The 18,303-nt window shown below is 41.9% G+C and overlaps 1 protein-coding gene across 8 annotated transcripts in view; it reads right to left on the reverse strand.

The window, feature by feature from the left end:
- The window catches only part of flnba (filamin B a), a 63,840-nt gene that overhangs the window by 27,075 nt on the left and 18,462 nt on the right, over positions 1–18,303 (reverse strand). For 4 of the 8 annotated variants that reach the window (XM_026167367.2, XM_080301215.1, XM_026167366.2 and 1 more), the window contains exons 2-14: positions 9,270–9,379; positions 9,024–9,159; positions 8,511–8,608; positions 6,100–6,247; positions 5,188–5,306; positions 4,834–4,908; positions 3,914–4,076; positions 3,603–3,803; positions 3,366–3,503; positions 2,609–2,735; positions 1,367–1,503; positions 871–1,064; positions 658–771 (exon numbers count right to left, since the gene is read on the reverse strand). In XM_026167367.2, coding sequence (XP_026023152.2) covers positions 658–771; positions 871–1,064; positions 1,367–1,503; positions 2,609–2,735; positions 3,366–3,503; positions 3,603–3,803; positions 3,914–4,076; positions 4,834–4,908; positions 5,188–5,306; positions 6,100–6,247; positions 8,511–8,608; positions 9,024–9,159; positions 9,270–9,379 — 1,760 coding nt within the window. Of the gene's footprint in view, positions 1–657; positions 772–870; positions 1,065–1,366; positions 1,504–2,608; positions 2,736–3,365; positions 3,804–3,913; positions 4,077–4,833; positions 4,909–5,187; positions 5,307–6,099; positions 6,248–8,510; positions 8,609–9,023; positions 9,160–9,269; positions 9,380–18,303 lie in introns of all 8 variants that reach the window. The other 4 variants (XM_026167364.2, XM_080301212.1, XM_026167363.2 and 1 more) reach the window with 1 other exon arrangement.

Below are 18,303 nucleotides of genomic sequence, written 5' to 3' on the forward strand. Positions count from 1 at the left end.
AAGGATTTGTTATGAAACCATAGGTAACATGAACATAGTTCAATCACATGACAGACAACAGCACCAGGAACTAAGCAGGCAGACAAACTTGACAACCACATCAAGCAAAAGCACATTTCATCCATTTGTTCATTCATTTCCTGGCAGTCTATTCAGCAGGGCTAAGCAGACTCCCACCACCATCTTCAGGGTGACACTGAAGCAGACCCAAAGCAGCAAGTCTTCCCTGGGTCTGATCTCAGGGTTTCACACTTAAAACACCACCACATTGAATTAACAGCTTCAAAAACTGGGTCACCCCATGGCTAAGCAGTTTGAGTGGCAAATGGTCAAAAATGTCTTAACATTTAACTGCACTCACACACTTTGCATGCAACCTGTGAACTTTGATTTAGTTCATCTACATGTAGCTCATAAACCAACATGAACTTCACCATATGATCAAACTATGAGGAACTGGATGCAAAAACGAATTCCACACGTTTATTCCCACAGTCATGTTTGGAAACTTTCTTACAGTAATTAAAAAATATAACTTAAAGGTGAACAAATATTAAGCTAATCTTTGTTTATAATGGTAGGCATTATTACAACACACACACACACACACACACACACACACACACAAAAGTTTGGGGCAGGATTTCTGCTTCTGACCTGAGCTGTGATGTTCAGAGGTCCTTTCCCAGCATGCTCAGCGTTCACAGTGAACTCGGCAGGCTGATTGACGACACAGCCGCTCTTCTCAAGCCCCGGCCCGTAAGCCTGGACCTGCAAACGCAAAACAAAAGTCATTCCCCAACTTAAGTGTTCATTGTTCAATTAAAAACACCTGAACATGTGCTCGTGTTTGTTCAGAGTCTCATTGACCTTATCTGGGAAGCTAGTGTTGTTATCAGGGATGATCAAGGCCATGAAGGGGCTGTGTTCGATGTCCTCTTCATCACAGGTCACATGGACGGCATACTCGCCAGGTTCTGTTGGCCAGTAACGAACGTCACATGACCCATCATTTTGGTCCTCGCACTCGATTTTGGCCTGTGAAGGTCCCTCGATGGCAAAACCTGAAGACACAGCAGGTTAGATTAAGTTAGTGAGGGTGTAAAGAACTGCAGGTTGGATACATTCAGTGGTAACATTTCAGGCTCAAAATTGCAACCAGTACTGAAGTGGCAACATCCATCTTTTATATGTAGCGTATGATTTTTAACCCCTTCACTTGTTTTCAAAGCCCAATCCCCCTTTGGGAGAAGGTTTATGGATGTAGTGAAGGAAATTATGATTGGTGAAAAGATTTGATGTCTTCTGCTGGTTCAGCAGCAGCTTGATAAATACAGGTGAACCTGAACCAGGTGTGATCACTCACCCAACACTCCCACATCGGTGCCAATGGACTCCACTACAAAGGTGGCAGGTTTACCCACAATGCCTCCTTCCAAACCTGGACCCCAGGCCCTGATCTGCTGAGGCCCCGCCTCCTGACCAACTGTTACTTCAAATGGACTGGAGAGGGGGAAAAAATAAAAATCAGATCACACAGTCTGCTGCTGTTTTGGTAATGTCACAACATATGCATAAAAACAGCATGGTGTGTGTGTGTGTGTGCGTGCGTCTAAATACCGCTACACAGTTTGAAATCACCCAAAAGACTGTCAACAAACAAGCCAACCACAGTGCCCCACAGGACTGAAACCCAACACTGCAGTTACAGTGTGTGTGCACAGAGTCTGCTGTTCATGTCTGTTGCTCTCCAAATAAAACTGCCTGTGCGGATTTACAGTTTTTCCCCTTTAAATGTTCCACTTTCCCAGTTTTGTCTTAGCCTTTTGAAACTTATGCCCACCAATGGCACAAACCATGACTATGCTTACTGGGCCAAAGAGGTCACTACAAAAAAAACAAAAAAAAACAATGTACCTCTACATACTTTTGAGCATCAATCTTAAAGGGCAGGCAGACATCACTTCAGTAGAAAATTCCAAAATTTGGAAGTCTTAAACTGAAATAATGAATAAAAGCACTGCAGTACAGAGGCATTACGTGAAGGCTGAGGTCACCGGACTACCTATGCCTGGGAGTTTTGCCTCTCGGCTCATCCATCTTCTCCACATCTGGACTTACAGACACTGGTGAGATTCAAGATCAGCTATAGTTTATATTCCTTATTTAAAGGAGTTTCTTCCTCTGAGCTTAGTTTAGCGAGCTAATGGTGAGTGCCGGATGAAACAAAACAGAAACCTGTTAAAGGGGTTCTCAACTCCCCTGCCCCAAAGATGTGAAGGCTGAGGGAAATTTCTGACCTGTGACCTGTGAAGAGGTCTAGATTTTAAGACTGAACTACACACAGTTCAGTTTTATCCCTCAGATTCATGTACATCTTCTGATATATGTTCTTTGCTTCTCAGAAACCCTACACCATTACTAATATTCACACAAGGAAAGAGGGAAGAAAAAAGAAAGAAAAGCAATCTGCTTCACAGAAAGGTGACAAAAAGAAAACGAGGTCTTGAACATGAGGTCTCCTGAGGCCCCAGGAGACCCAGTCATTCAGATCAGATGAGGTAATGTGCTGAGGTAATGCCGTGAAACACGCAGCATACAAGCTCACCTCTTTGGGATGTGCTGACCTCCCCAGGTGATGGAGACGATGTATTTCCCAGGACTGCTGGGGTGATACTCGTAGGAGAACACCCCATCCTGACTGGAGAGCTGCTTCACTGGCTCCTCGACGCCCTCTGAAACCACACACAGATAATGTGATATGTCTGCACATCGTGGAACGGGACAAACTTGTGTGCTGTAATATGAGGCTATATAAATAAAACCGAGTGAGTAACAAGCTTTTAAATCACAGTTGAAATAGCAATGTGACATTTTGGAAAACAAACATCCAGAAACATACAATAGAAACTGAGCCGGTGGATACAACATGAAGCCTGGAAGTTATTTGTCTCTAAAGTCACAGACAAAAAAAAAGAGAAAAAAAAAAGAGAAAAAAGTAGATCTATGTGGTGTAATGAGGACTGCAGTACTCTACAAACTGAGGCCTGATTCAAACATTATACTGTTTTCTATCATTCCAATCTTGATTTGACAGTAAATTACAACACGTCATCTCATCTGGTTCTTATGTGTGATTAAGACCAGACTACCAGCACTCAGAGTTCATCCTCCAACAGAGAAAGCATGAAAGTCCTGACCACACCAGGGGGCTTCATGGTGTGAAGTCACTAAACAGAAAATGGACAAAAACTGCAGTGTCTGTATGAAACTGGGCCAATGAGATTCTGAAGGTGGCTCTTTGTTATTAGGTCTGAGCTTATTTCACTTCTCTTAAAAGCTTCTAAGATATTAACCGCACTCACTCGGTCCTTTGACTGTCACTTTCAGTTCTCCACTGCCAGCGTTCCTGGTGTCCACCTTGATATCACCGACCTGTTTGACCCTCAAACCTGACGGCTGGAGACCTCGACCTGTCGCCCTGCACGCTCCCGGCATGCAGGCTGCCAGTGAAGGAGACAGCACAAGTAAACAGGTGATGACTCTTTCATTTAAAGGATTTAAGCTGTGCAATAGATAAATGGGAAAAACAATGTACTCACCGGGGCCCACGTCCACACTGAAGGGGCTCTTGGGGATTCCAACGCCTCCGAAGGTGATTGTGATTGTGTGCGGGCCACCCTGCGTGGGTCGGTAAGTGCAGCGGTACACGCTGTCGCCTTTATCCTCCATCATCACCTCCACAGTGTTCTGCCGGCCCTGAGGATCTTTGATCATGGCTGTCACGTCTCCTGTACCGGCACCTACAGTGACGATTTTTTAATATCAATGTTGATTCTCCATAAAAACACCACCTCTGTATGTAGAAACATTTTAAAGAGTGATTTTTCTTCTTGTGTCCGACTGCTCTTACCTGCAGTGTAGATGTCAAAGTAAGTTGGTTTGTTGGCGATGTTGCCCACAGGTTCGACTCCCGGGCCTTTCACTGTGACTTTGGAAGCATCTCCAAGCGCTTTATCCACATTCACCTCAAAGGGACTTTTGGGAATCTCTTGGCCCGCAAACAACACAGTGACCTAGAACAATTTAAAAGTAAATATCTAGATTCTGCTTTAAAAAAAAAAAAATATTCATAATAATAATAATAATAATAATAATAATAATAATAATAACAATAATAACAACTAACAATAACAATAATAAATAACAATAACAATAACAAATAACAACAATAATAATAAATAACAATAATAATAAATAACAATATCATAAAAACAACTCGTGTAATTTTAAAACTTTTCATTACACAGCAATGAGAAAAAAACCTGGCATTAATTAATTTTTCCAATAAATCCAAATTAAAAAACTATTTTTACTGGTACTGCATTTTCCAATTAAATTGAATACAACTGTATAAATATGTATAAATTTTCTTTAAAGGTTAATTTCTTAATAAGAAATACATCGAACCACAAATCTTCACTACAGTAAAAAAAGTCCATGTATTTCTGGACTTCTTCACTCAGAGTCGTAGAATAGAAAAACTTGACGTGGTGAAAATTAACACTTTCTAGGTAGGTGACAGTGTTTTCTAATTCCAAAGGTTTGACTAATACACTGCTTTTATCTGCTGGTCGTTTTTCTGTTGTTGAAACATAAGCAAATTAGCGTATTACACAAGTTATAATTCCTAATTAAACATCTGCTGAGAGGAACAATAACCTTTAGGTTTTGTTTTTTTAAATAAATACTTGCCCCACGATACACAGAAAGTGGGTTTCTTCTGTCCTGATTCAATTATAATAACGTGTTCACAGTCAAAACAAAGCCTACCTGGTGGGCTCCCATGACCTGAGGAATGTAGGTGACACTGTACGTCTTCTTGCCCTCGTTAAGCTCCGCATTCAGCTGATCGACACAAATGCAAGTGGATGTCATGCAAGTTTAAGGTAGTTAAAAGGGGGACCAATTAAAAGGAAGTAAAAGCATAAAGTATACACACAGGTCCATGAGTTTAGCGTTTGTGAAGTTAAACAGCTATAAACACAATTTCACTTTTTTTTTTCCTTAAACTTTGGCTCTCTGGGTTGCCCAGCACAGTCCAAGAACAAAAATGCATATCCATAAAGCAAAATATGTTTATGCCTGTCATTAGATGCTACTCTATAATGCGGAGGTGGATTTTACCTCCTCTCTTGTGCCGTCTGGATGATCCAGGTAGACTGTGACCTGCCCCTGACCCGCGCTGAATGTGTCCACTGTGAAGACAGCAGGTCGCAGCACTCTGTTCCCTGTGGGCTCGATACCTGCAGAGGACGACGGTCAATTCAGGAACTTTAGAGATCAACAAGCGGCACATTTAATCCCAATCAAAACCTTCTGCACACATATTTGAACCACAAACACACAGGATGGATTTACAGTGACATGAGTGATTAAGGGTTCTTCTATGTGCACCGTTTGATTTACAGAGTCCAGCATCAGATTCCATAATGAGTGGGTGTACATTTACTAATCTGGACATACTGTGTTTTAATTGAATTTCACATTGTCACAAACGGGTCTCCGTACTTTTCCCTTTCAAATTGTCCTTATTAACATGCTCTCGCTAGTTCATCTCTGACCACAGATTAAAAGCTCAGCTGAAAGCATTCAAATACTGCAATTTTCAAATTCTAGACAAGAATCCTGTGAGGGAGCAGCTGCTGCAGCACACAGACTGCTCCTGACATAATTATTCATTTTATTATTTTATAAATATTTAAATCTTTTGTCCTTTTGTTTTTCTAGCACAAGCCGTCAGTCTGTAGCTGCTGTGGGCGTGTTGGTGTCTGTGTTGCCTTGTTATTAATTTCCTGGTATTTCCTCCTCACTTACAGTCCAAGTTAAAGAACAAATGTTGACCTCACCACCTTGTGTTTGTGTGGATCAGATGTGAGTGCAGCCCATTGTTTAGATTATAGCTGCTTGTTTCCTCGCAGCGTGTCAAGTGCTCAAACACAGTGAGAAAAACAAATTACTGAATCGGTAACCAGATGAACTCGAGTGTTTTCAGAAGTGTTAAAATCTTTATTTTGTGTTGCAAGTTTGTGCGCGTACCCGGTCCGTATGCGCGGGCCTTCTTGGGGTTGAGTTTGGGTTTGAGTGGAGCTCCGGGCTTCAGTTTGGCTTTGGGGAACTGGGACAGGTAGGTCATCACCGACTGTTCGTCCGCACTGGGGTCGATGATTTCCTCTGGAGCGATCACCTGCAATCGCACAAACCGTTTACAGCTGGTCCAAAATAAATAAACCCGACTGTCCCTAGAAGTCAGAACTTGGCTCTCAGTGTGAAGGCAGCTTTCCCTGAGCACTCTGATTTGGTAAACAGGAAAGCAGAGTCTGAGAGTGTGTGTTTATTTCTACCACCACACATCTCACATTAACATCTCCTGTTCTGTTTAGTTCTTGAGGATGTCATTCACATGTGGTTATCTGATGATGACCAACAGGATTTGTTTGTTTTTTCCCTGCTCAGACACAAGACTGCCATTAAAAGCTGAGAAACTCTGCGCCATCTTCATAATTATGGCAACTGAAATAAACAAAATGAATTACATTTGATATTTCCTATCGCAAGATAAACTGATACACATAACTCTGACAGATTGCCATTTCCACGTTAATCTGCAGTCATCTCTACATGATATGGTAGCTTCAGGATACGATCTTTTACCAAGTAATCAGTCAGAATCTGAAACTGCGCAGCAACCACACAGGCAGTCAAACTAGATACAAAGGAAAAAGCTAATAGACGAACATGTGATAGTCGAACGAGATTTTGACAAGGCGATAATCCGTTGTTGGTTTCACATTTCCTTCCAATTACAAACCATTTATGCACCAGAGCAGTAATGAGATCCAATGCTGGCGCTGCATGAGGAGATGTCACTTTTTTTTAGCCCAAATTTATTGAGCTGGCTTCATTTCAGGCATCTCTACAGATGAGTTCAGTTCATTCACACCAAACTGGGAAAGCCATTTCCTTCTGCGCCAGGCCTTGTTCATGAGGGCATTGTCATGTGGAAACAGGAAGGGGGGGGGGGGGGGGGGCTTTACTGCACCAAGGTTTGATGCATGCTGTTAAAAATATAATGAAGCATTAATATTTCCTTTCATTGGAACCAAGAGTCACTAACCTGGAAAATGGAGCTCATTGTTTGGAGCGTGTGTGTAAACAGGGTGTACACACAGTGTATGCTGAATAAACACACACACACACACACAACCAATGGTGGATGCATAAATTAAACATGGGCAATGTTTCAAGTAATGACATCAGTGTGTAGAAGTAACCTCTGTCAAAACCTCAAGTTTCATGCTGTTTTTTTTCTACTCTTGGATCTGTAAGATGTCATGAGGAAGAGGCAGACACCTGCAGCCAATCAGAAGAAGAGCACCAACATAGGACACGTAAAGATTATTTTGGACAGAATGATTCAAAGCTATTCTAGTAGCTTTAAAACAGTTTAAGGAAAACTCAGCAGTTTTAGTGAGGAGTCAAGTTCATGGAAAACAATTCGGACTTGTTTATGGGGAAAATGTCCCAATGTTTAAAGTATGAAGCCTGAACTTTTGGTTCACAGGGGTTACTTTTACACCCCTTGCATCATAATTTGAAACGCTGGTCTAATGGGGTTTGCTCACATTAAATATGCGACTACTTCATCTATCGAAATGCAAACAGACTACTTTGGTCTGATATTCTGGCTCAGTCGCTTCAGACACAGAAGCATTAGTGATGACTTCAGGTGGAAATGTGGATGTGAATGAACTCTGACGCCGTGAGTCTTTGGGTTTTCGTTTACTCTCTAAAGAAGACTTCTGTTTGAGTGTCAGCTGACTGGAGGTGAAACAGGAAACACATCAAGCATCAACCATTTTCTTTCCTTAAGATTAAAAATGAGGCTGCAGAGAGAAAAGTATTTTGTTATCCTCAAACAAACATCTAAAGCACCAAGTACCCACTTCCAAAAAGATGAAGACACTTTCCTAATCACTTCCTGTGAAGTTTCTTCATTACAGAAATGTTACAGCTGTTAAACTCTAGGCTTGCATTGCCTCAACCTCAGACAAGCTTGTGTTGAAAAATGAAAGCTTCCTGTGTTGCAGCAAAAATCAGGAAAATAATAATCTGATCATGTTCTTGACCTCTGACCTCTGGCAGCAGCTCACAGAACAGCAGATTCTGCCTTAATTGGGCTGCGTGACACAAAATGCATGGCGTTGTAAGAACTGCAGCCATTGTGATCTGCTTGTTTACACTAAAAGCCTCTCTTGCATTCCTCACACTTGGATGCTAAAGCAAGCAAAGCGTTTGACTTGAAAAGCCAACTAAAGCTAGAAAACAAAGTAACAGTGAGTGTCTGAGGTGGAGACAAAAATTCTGGCACTAAATGACGTCACCTGAATGCTTTAAAGGTTAATTTAAAGGTCAGAGCAGTGACGGCAAACAATGGAGGGAAAACCAACCTGCGGGATGCCCAGCCAGTCATCAGCCAGCTGCATGGCTTCGGTGGCATTCTCCACTGGTCTGACTGGATCCCAGGTCTCCCAGTCTGGACACAGGCCTGCAAACAACAGAAACAAAACAATTAGTTTACAAAGAGTTGGGCTTGTATTAGCAACACTTACATGTTGTACACAATAAGATAAAACTCATTATTCTTTGTTTAAAAAGTAATCTAAAAGACAGTGTTTATAATTCTGATGTTTTCAGTTTGGCATTTTTAGGAATCTCATACATAAACATGGAGCCTGGCTTTCACTTCGATTTCACACACAGGGTAATTAAAAATACCAGTGTGGTTAAACTCCAAAGGAAACACACCCATGCTGTGAGAAAGCCGCTCTTACAGGCTTGCTGCATGCCAAATAGTTCCAGCTTCACCCAAAAATGCCATCTGACGATACAGTGTAATTAATTTTTGCTAATGAAGTTTGTTACGGTAAACTTCCTGCACAGCCTGGAACAACAAGGCGTACCTGGTGCACAGCTGTCCACCAGTGCTCCCAGTACTTTGCCGTCCCTCCAGTCCTGGCTGAAGTTGGTGATTGGTAGATCGGGGACTTTGTGTTGGATCCAGCCCAGCAGACGCTGCTTGGGTGTCTTTGACTCTGCCTGAATACAAAAGCACATTGCAGTTAGAAAGCTCCTGAAGAAGATAGCTTTCCATTTACAGCCACAAAAACAAGTGATTTTTATAAACCAAACCACGAGCTGGACGTTACCTCTTCATCCTCGCCTTCCCAGACTGGCATGGAGATGGAGTAGTGTAGGATCAGAGTCCAGACCAGACCCAGGATCAGTTTCAGGTTCCCATCTACAATGGCTTTAGAGTCTGAAAGAAACAGGCAGACCTCAGGTCAGATTCAGATCAGTTATTTGCCCCCCTCCTTTAAGATGTCACCAAGCACCACAATCCCATAAAAAGGTTCATCTCCGTCCGTCACATCCCTCCGTTTGTCCTTTTATTAAATGTTTATTGGCTCATTTTTCCCCCCTTTAGTGAGGTTTCGTGATTGGTACAGTTTGTTAGCAGGATTACAAAGTTATGGATGCAATTACGAGAAGAAGTTACCACAGTGAGGCTTGGATGGACTTAAAATTAACTGGAGAGGAAACAAATCATGATCCAGGAATTTCTGTAAGGATAATTTAACACCGTAAGCCAGGACACATTTAATCCCATCTTCACACAAATATCACATCTGGGTCCAGATCCAGATCCTACTGTCGTTAACCTCCAACTACCAACATTCATATTTACAACGTGTCCCACTTTCCTCTGCTGCCACACAGGACTGGATATTTCACGCTGCAGAATTCATTTCACAGAACTGTGCAACACTGAGCTTAGCTGCAGATCTGAAGTGCAAGCCAGCAACAAACCTGCTCCTGACTTTGTGGCTGTAAACCTTTTTAGCTCACAGTCTGAACAAAGCGCTGCTGGGTAACATTTCACATCAACCAGACCTTACTGTACCAGCTGGTACCACACAGCAACATGAGTTCATCTTCAGCTGCTGCACACAGAGTTCAGACCACAGCAGATAAAATCATTTTATTCAGAGTCTCTCATAACAGCAGCAAGTTGTTAAAGCAAGCATGTGATATTTAAATGAAGGTTATATTTAAGTAAAAGGAACATGTTGGAGAAGACATGTTTATAATGGTGTATACATTTATAGTTAAAGCAAATGTAATTAATATTTTAAAAAGTATTGGACTAAACATCTTTAAAGAGTGTTTTATAGTTTGAGGTCAAACCTTTTGCCCATCATACTTTCCAGCCTCTCAAAGAAAGCCATATTATGGTAAAGCTCAGGCTTAGACTGCTCTAGAAACAGTTTCAGACTTTGTCTTTGAGTACTGGATCTGTGTGATGTCACTGAGAGTCCCCATTCCTAATATGCTCATCTAATCCAGCTGCTGCTCAACTCTGTTTGAGAGGTGACATTGGCTTAGATGGAGAGGAGGAAAAAACAACATTTGGTTTCAGACTGAAGATGAACCGATATTGATAAAGATCATTTTGACTCATACAAAGCCACTAGCAGAGATAATCAGAAAAACTTGTTCTAATGAGTAACTGCTTATAATCCCATTAAAACATCTGATATCAGGCTCTTTTGAAGCAGAGCTGCACGAGGCCGCAGTCTACCTCTGCGAAACGACTTGTTTCATTTTATCCACGCCTTATAAATGGCCTGTGTTGGCGTTTTAATGCGAGCTGTTGACACAGTCGCGACACAGCTTATATCCGCTAAACACGCCACCACAGAGTGTGGGAAATCCTGTGATCCACCCCGTGAAACTTCAGCTCCGCTCCACCGCCAGCAGGACAGCTGTAGTCCCAACATGTTGCGACAGCTCAGGTTTAGGTGGAGCTTTGCAGAGCTGCCGCCTCGCCCAGTGACAACATTTGACTGTGTGCATTGCGACATCCTGCTTTCTACATTTTTTTTTAAAAATTATTATCTCCCTTTTGTGTCCTTTAGCCCTCTTTTCCTGTTTCTCATTGTTCAAACTACATTTGCTTTTCCTCCATCCATCTCACTCTCCCCACCTGCATGAATTATTAACATACAGCTTCTTATCTATGGTTTCTCCCTTTCTTCCCTTCTTTCCCACTCAGACTGTAATGCCACACCTTTAAGTATGTGTGTCACTACGAACTGCAAACACTTTGCCAGTGAACTTTACCCCCAACTCACATATCCACCCAGCTTACTAACGGTTTAATCACACCAGCTGTGACACTTTCTGCATTAAGAATTTGTGAGTAACAAAGTGTTACATCAATGCATGAGAAATGCATGATTCACAGATCAAGACCATCCTTTTCTCTCCCACAGCGAGCTTTTGCACAGCCCCTCAGCTCATGAAAGTTGCCATTTAAGGCAGCTTTTGTCTGATTGGCTGTCTCTGACAATTAGGTTTGTACAGAGGTGTGTACATGACCATATAATGACATCCCTACTTTATGATCAGATTCAGAGCAAAGACTAGAAATCAAACTGTCTGGATCAGAGGGACTTTAAAATTGTGCATGTTTCCTGTGTTTATATGGAATCGTGACCATGTGTAATGCAACGATCCACTGAACATAAACATTAAACTTCACGTTAAAATTGTGAGACAACAGATGATAGAGTTCGATTTGTGCAAATGAGACAAAGCTACCAGACGAAAACTGTTTTTACCTCGAGACTGAGCGTTGAGTGTTTTGAGTTTCTTGTGTACTGTGAGGTAAAAACTACCACTTTTGTCAATGAGTCTGGCGAAGTGGAACAGCTTATCTTTTGTCAGAACCAGTTCAAAGAAAAGCCAATGAGGAACCTTGAATCCATCTCAAGGCCAACAGATAGCAATAGCTGTAGTTCCAAAAACACTTCTTTTCCTAAAGAAGGGCACTGAAAACCAGCTTCTACACCTCTGTAGTAATTTTCCTGCTCAATTTATGGGCTCACTACTTATTTTGGACCATACCGAATAAACAGTTCGTAATAATCTTCATACCTCATTTCAAACTGGAGGACTAGCTGTAGTGCTAAACTCCACGCTCATTTTTAGGATGTAAGTTGGCTGAACCTCTGCTCCAACACTTCACATCAGGCTGGGAACTAAACACAGTGTGTGCGCCGTTGTCGACACAGTTTTGTGGGTAACGAGGCTATCACCATGGTACCCCCATTGTTCATATAAAGGTCGAGAGTAGCAGAAAGACTGGAGGGCTTGGGGGGGGGGGGGGGGGGGGGGGGTTTAAAAAGCAGCCAGTTAAAACGATGACGGAAGGAGCAGAGACAATAAACCCGAGGACCGTTTGTGGCATCTCCAGAGTTCAGCTCGTGTGAGTGCCACAGAGAGCAGGTTACAGACGGCTTTAACCGCTCTAATAATCTGCTGCATTGTTCCCTGCCGGTTAAAGTCTGAGCCCTCCTTTCCCTCCCTCGTGACAGACTCCAAGGTAGCGCTGAGGAGAAGACATTACTCCAGCAGCCAGCTACAAGTCTTCAGCTAATATTTCAAAACAGCAAGAGAAACTCATTATAAACCCTGATGTAACGTTCTGGGTTTGGTCCAAAGAACAAAGCCATAAATACTCCAGCAGCAGCAGCTTGCCAACTGAAACGCACACCTGGGCAGGTAAAGCCAAATTTTCTCACCAGTTCTTCATTTCAAGAAATGACTGAAGTTGTTAACTGTGGCAATGATTTGACTCCATCCAGCCCACAAACCAAGAAATACGAGTCATTTTGCAGTGGTTTTCATACAATGGATAAAGAGATTATAGCAGGATCGAAACAGTTCTGCATGACCCGACCTACAAACCTGTATATCAGAGCCCATTTGGCCTTTTTATTATCTGTACCAATCACACTCCAAACCCAATCCTCTGTTTTGCTCGACACTACTTTACCCTACTCGACAACAAATGTTTGTGAACTACATAAAGTCCCGATGCAAACCTCGTCCTCGTCACACCTACATACAGAATCTGCCGTTAAAACAAAACAAAAAAACAAACTATTAAAAGAGCTGACATTTTTAGGCTTGAAACTGGCCAAGACAGAAAACAAAAGCTGCACTCAAAAGAAACTAAATTTAAATCTACAGCAGCATTATTTTGGACCAAAGTCAAACTTAAGACTTTGTTTTTTAAATGTGACCGGTAATTCTGTGCATGCGGTTTATGTCCCAGTGACCAGCAAGTTCATTCAGATAGTTCGTCAATATAACGGACCGTATAAACTGGTTTGTTTTTTTTTCTTTTCAAACCAGCTGCTGATATTTGAGACTCTTCTAGAACGACTGCCTTCTCTCCCATGCACAGGTCCCGACTTTGGTGTCACATTATCTACAATCAAGACTGAAACTGCATGACTGCATTAAGTCATGGGAAATATTTTCTCTTCAGTCAAATCCACTTCTGTGATTATCTACAGTTTAAAATACTTTTTTTTTTTTTTTTTTTTTTTTTTTAAACCCCTTAAACAATATTTTAAATAGTAAATTGAACCCATCTCCCTTCTTGTACCCGTCCCTTACACCATGTGTAGAGCAGGTGAGTGCACTCAGTATTCACAGCTAACATGCCGTAACCATTAAAGGTTGACACGAGAGGTCTGCCTCAACTCCTTCGCCCCCAGCGATAAGAGACCACTGCAGTCGCCGCCTCTTTTATTCTGAGATTCATCCATCCACAGCTCCATTCACAAAGTGGCTCACATTTAATACAGCCCGGATCTGCATCACATAAACAATGTTTTAGCCTCTCGGCAAGATGCTCTTCCTGCCCATACCTGCTGATTTGACCAGCTGCTATGGAGACAAAACAATAACAACACAACAAGGACAGGACTGGAGAAGCAAGTACTGGGATAGTTTGAGTTTGCATAAGGACAGACAAAGAAACGTGGAATTTTTTCCTTTTCATGAAGAGAAATAGAAAGCAAGAGAAGGACTGTGATAGCATAAAGGTGAACTGAACAAAACTAAATGCCTTTCTTATCTGTGAGTCAAACCTGGACTCTTACAGAAAGTTGCATAATGAGCCCTGAGCGCTTAAGCTGAACTAATCAACCTACTTGCTGACCTAGAACTCCAGAAAATCCTCATCTCACACCCAAGTTACAGACAGGATGGAGAAGTAAACAAAACGTTTACACATAAGAGCCACAATCAAACCCTGAGATCTCTCCATAACTGATTCAGGTTTCCTAACAAAGTAATGTGATGACCAAAGCTATCCCACCTCTACCTATAAAGCTCAGTGCCAGGTACAACAGGTAATTAAATGCAGGTATGGAGAAAAAAAACAAAAACCATTACTACCAAGTCAATTTGGTTACATTTTGTCGCCACAAAAGTTCTGATCTATTTAAATGACTCTATACTCATGACCAAGTTGTCTCCCTTCTAGGATTGCAGCAGGTATTTAAGCTTTCATCCTCACATTTCGCATAATAAAATGTCTGACTTCTAGTGAAACACGACTCATGTCTCAATACGAGTAGAAGCTCCATCATGCTGCTTTGGATAGCCTCAGCAACATCAATTCATTTACTGAAGAGGAGCTGTGTCCCCAACTTCAATAATGGACAGTCCAGGATTAAAGTCTTTCGATAGACAGGAAGAACTGGGCACTGCGTTCACTGATGGAGTGGAAAACCTAAACGCCGATACAGTTCAAATCCAGAGATTTCACTTTTCTCCCATTAGACTCCGTAATAGATTCAACTGTATTTTACTGCTCTGTGTGGAGGCTTCAGTGGGGCAAAGAATGGTCCCAACAGTTCTTCCAGTGTAACAGATCAGCTTGTCTGGGGCACTGATTCAATTTTCACCAAGCCTTTTAATAGAGTCTCCCCTTTGCCCATCTGCTGTGGTGAATTAAGGAATGTCAAAGATCACAAGCACAGAGCATCTCCACTACGAACAAGTACGACTGCTACAGTCCTGGAAATCTGAGACAACAGACATCTGAGAGGTGGCTGAAAAATGAGGAAATGTCCTACGATTAGACAAAAATCAGACACACCATGTCAAACAAAGACCGTTGCACCATGGCAACCAATCAACAGTCCGATCAAAAAGTTTAACCGTCTAACAGATATTAAAATGTGGATAGCTTGTACATCTTAGTGTTCTTGCATGTTGTACTTAAACTAAACATTAAACCTCCACCCCCAGCATTTTGAGCCAACTTCTTTTAATGACTTCAATTTAGGAAATATTCACACAGCTTCAAAGAGGTAGGGAGACATGATAGTTTCAATAAAACCATCAGTTTTAGGTCTACAAAGGAAGCAGAGCATCTGTTTTCTGATAATTCACTTAAGAAAATCACTACAATACAAACTTAAGGGTCATATCACGTCGGACAGCTGACCGCTCAAAACAAGTCCTTTCATATGAAAAGTCACCATAAACCTACGTTGTGATACCAGGCTCTTCCAGCTTTGTATAACTCAAATGCGCTGCGGTTGTTAAAATAAATAAAATTTGTCATAAGCAGAGGTCACTGCAGTTCACTTTCTTTCTAAGCATCTCGCCCTCAGAGGCACGGCTGCTGCACCGCTTACAGCTGTTCCTTTGCACGATGACTTGCAGACACACATGTTCAGCTTCCTACCCAATAATTTACCGCTCAACAGTAGAGAACAGTCTATGCCTAAAGCAGATCATCACACTGATCTCAGCCAACCACACCCCGCCTAAAACATTCACCTGGATGTCCAACACCGTAAGGACTGAACACTGAAACGGCAAATTCCTGTAAATATAATTTAAACCAAATCTTTTAAACCTGGGGCTCTTACAGGGTGACCTACAGGATGTCTGAGCAGTTTCCTGATGTTTTTGATCATTCAAGACAAGCTAAATTTTCAGTTTGAGTCAATTAAACGCTACTAGCCCACAGTCTCACAACAGTCCTGATTCTTCCTTTGGTGGAAGTCTAAAATCTCTTCAGTTGGTGCCAACATGCACAAAGACGCACGGAAGCAGCAACGATTTTAACGATGTCATGCGGTGAGATAACGGCAGAAAATCAAGAGAAATAGCCTGAAGACCAGTGGATGTGTTCAATTTCCTTTTCACCAACACACTGGCCTCAGAATTATAAACTCCAGCTTCAAACCATTTCAAACTTGTGCTTTGAGATTCACCACAGTAAACAATACGACAAAACTTGTTAACCAATTTTATCATTTCCACTTTTCTTGCTGTGGTTAGAGGCCACATGCCTGCTGTTAAATATTACGTTGGGTTTTACTTTGTGCTTCAGTAAGACAGAGGGGTGCTATTGTGGCAAATGTCTGCCAACACCCAAGAAGAAATTGTTAAGAGTACTTTATTACCCAAATACTCAATCATACATTTGTTAATATAGTGTTTGGGGTTCCTCTATAGACTTGTTGAAATCAGTATTTCCAAAGAGTCGAAAGTCTCCAAATATCTTTCAGCATTAGTTGAATTAAACCTGCCCCAGCCTGTCAGGGAGTGACTGAGGTTATTACAAGGGGCATGAGCTGTGCCAACCAGACACTGCAAGGACCCATGTTGAAAGTGAAGTGAACGAATATGTTTTAACACAGATTTTAAAAGGAACCATTTTTATGGCAGGTTGCAACATCAGCAAAAAGACAAAAAAGTAAATTTAGGTGGAAAAATAAATTTGAAATTTGGTGGCAAAAGTAAAAGTTTGGGTGGAACTGGACAAAGGATACCTGCAGTGGTAAACAGGATGTGGAGCTACCGCGTGTGTGGTTTGACCTCTGCTGCACAGATTCCTGAGTGGTGAGATCATCAACTCCATCGCCCACCCCCCACCCATCCATCTACCAAGCCTGTAAATCACCCTCCACCCTGCTGAGGACCAATGGATGGTGGTAGAGGAACAAAAAGCCACACACACACACACACACACACACACACACACACACACAGTATACATCTGAGCTTCAGTTTAAAATAACTATAAACACACACTCAGCAGGAAGCCTCTGCTGCTGTCAGATCGATTATTAACACATAATTCACACAACACACTGCCGGGAAACATGACGCACGCAAACAAAGACACAAAGATGCATGACATTCCTCTGTGCTGAGAAACGGACGACACGTTCAGCGATAACGACCGTCATTCACAGGGTTTGGTTTGGGGGTGGATGTGGTTGAAATCAGGGTTGCAATAATAATTCCTGAGCAAAAATGTGTGCAAATGTACATAAAATAGTCTTAAAGTCTTCATTTTTGTAGAAACAAAGTCGTTTTAGGGGCTAAAGTTAAACCCAAACAAACTCCAATCACCACATCGTGGTGGTCAGCTGCAGTCACGATCCTGGAGCCACATCAATGACGATCCCACAGATGAACGTTTAAAATATAAAAGATTTTGATTGTTTTATTGTAATCAAGCGTTGTTTGCAGAATAAAATAAAATAGTTGGAACCACTTTTTCAAAAAAAAAAAAAAATGCATTAAAAATAAGCCTTTTTCTCCGCAGACATATCTACGAAGTAGCAGAGATGAGTAAAACCTTTAGCAGATGTTTATAAAAATTAGTTTTTAGGTCTCCAGTGGGGGTTTAGTGAGCTTTAAAATGACTAGAAATCAGTTTTCAACTTCCACTGCTAGACATCAGGTCGGCGCTCCCAAACTGGGGCACCCATTGATGACATCACCGCATGATGCATTGGTGTAATAAGAGTGGCGCCTAATAGGAGTCACATGAATCATGCACCAGCAGCTCAGAAGGGGTGATCCCAGCAACAAAATCCAGATTACAGGCAGAGAGAAGAAAGCAAGAGGCTTTTAATGTCTTTGATTTGGGTAATGAGCGGTGAGCAGGATACAGAGTCTGTGTCATTCTGTCTCTCTCTCCGTCTTTAATCTGGTTTTGGTTGGGCACAAACAGCTGCACAGACACAGATCAAAGACTAAGTTTGCTCCCATGTTCTAGAGAGTCGTTCACAGGGATTCCGAGTGAATGAACCAAATGATGAAAACTGGATAGCGTCCAGCGTCTGCAGGCAGTTTACCAAGCAGCAGAAATGCAAGAGCTTGTGCACCACAAACAATAACAGGCCTAAAACTGAGCTTTGTGGGACACCGCAAGCATGATGTGCAACACAGCAAACAACAAGTATGATATGGACAAAGAGCAGAAGAAATCTGAAGGTCAGAGGAGCCACAAGAGAGCTCACTAACCAGCGCAGAGCTGCCCTGTCATTAACACACAAACATCTGGCATGA

Source organism: Astatotilapia calliptera, chromosome 5 (genome assembly GCF_964374335.1).
Source record: "Astatotilapia calliptera chromosome 5, fAstCal68.1, whole genome shotgun sequence".
In the NCBI taxonomy this organism is placed as follows: Eukaryota; Metazoa; Chordata; class Actinopteri; order Cichliformes; family Cichlidae; genus Astatotilapia; species Astatotilapia calliptera.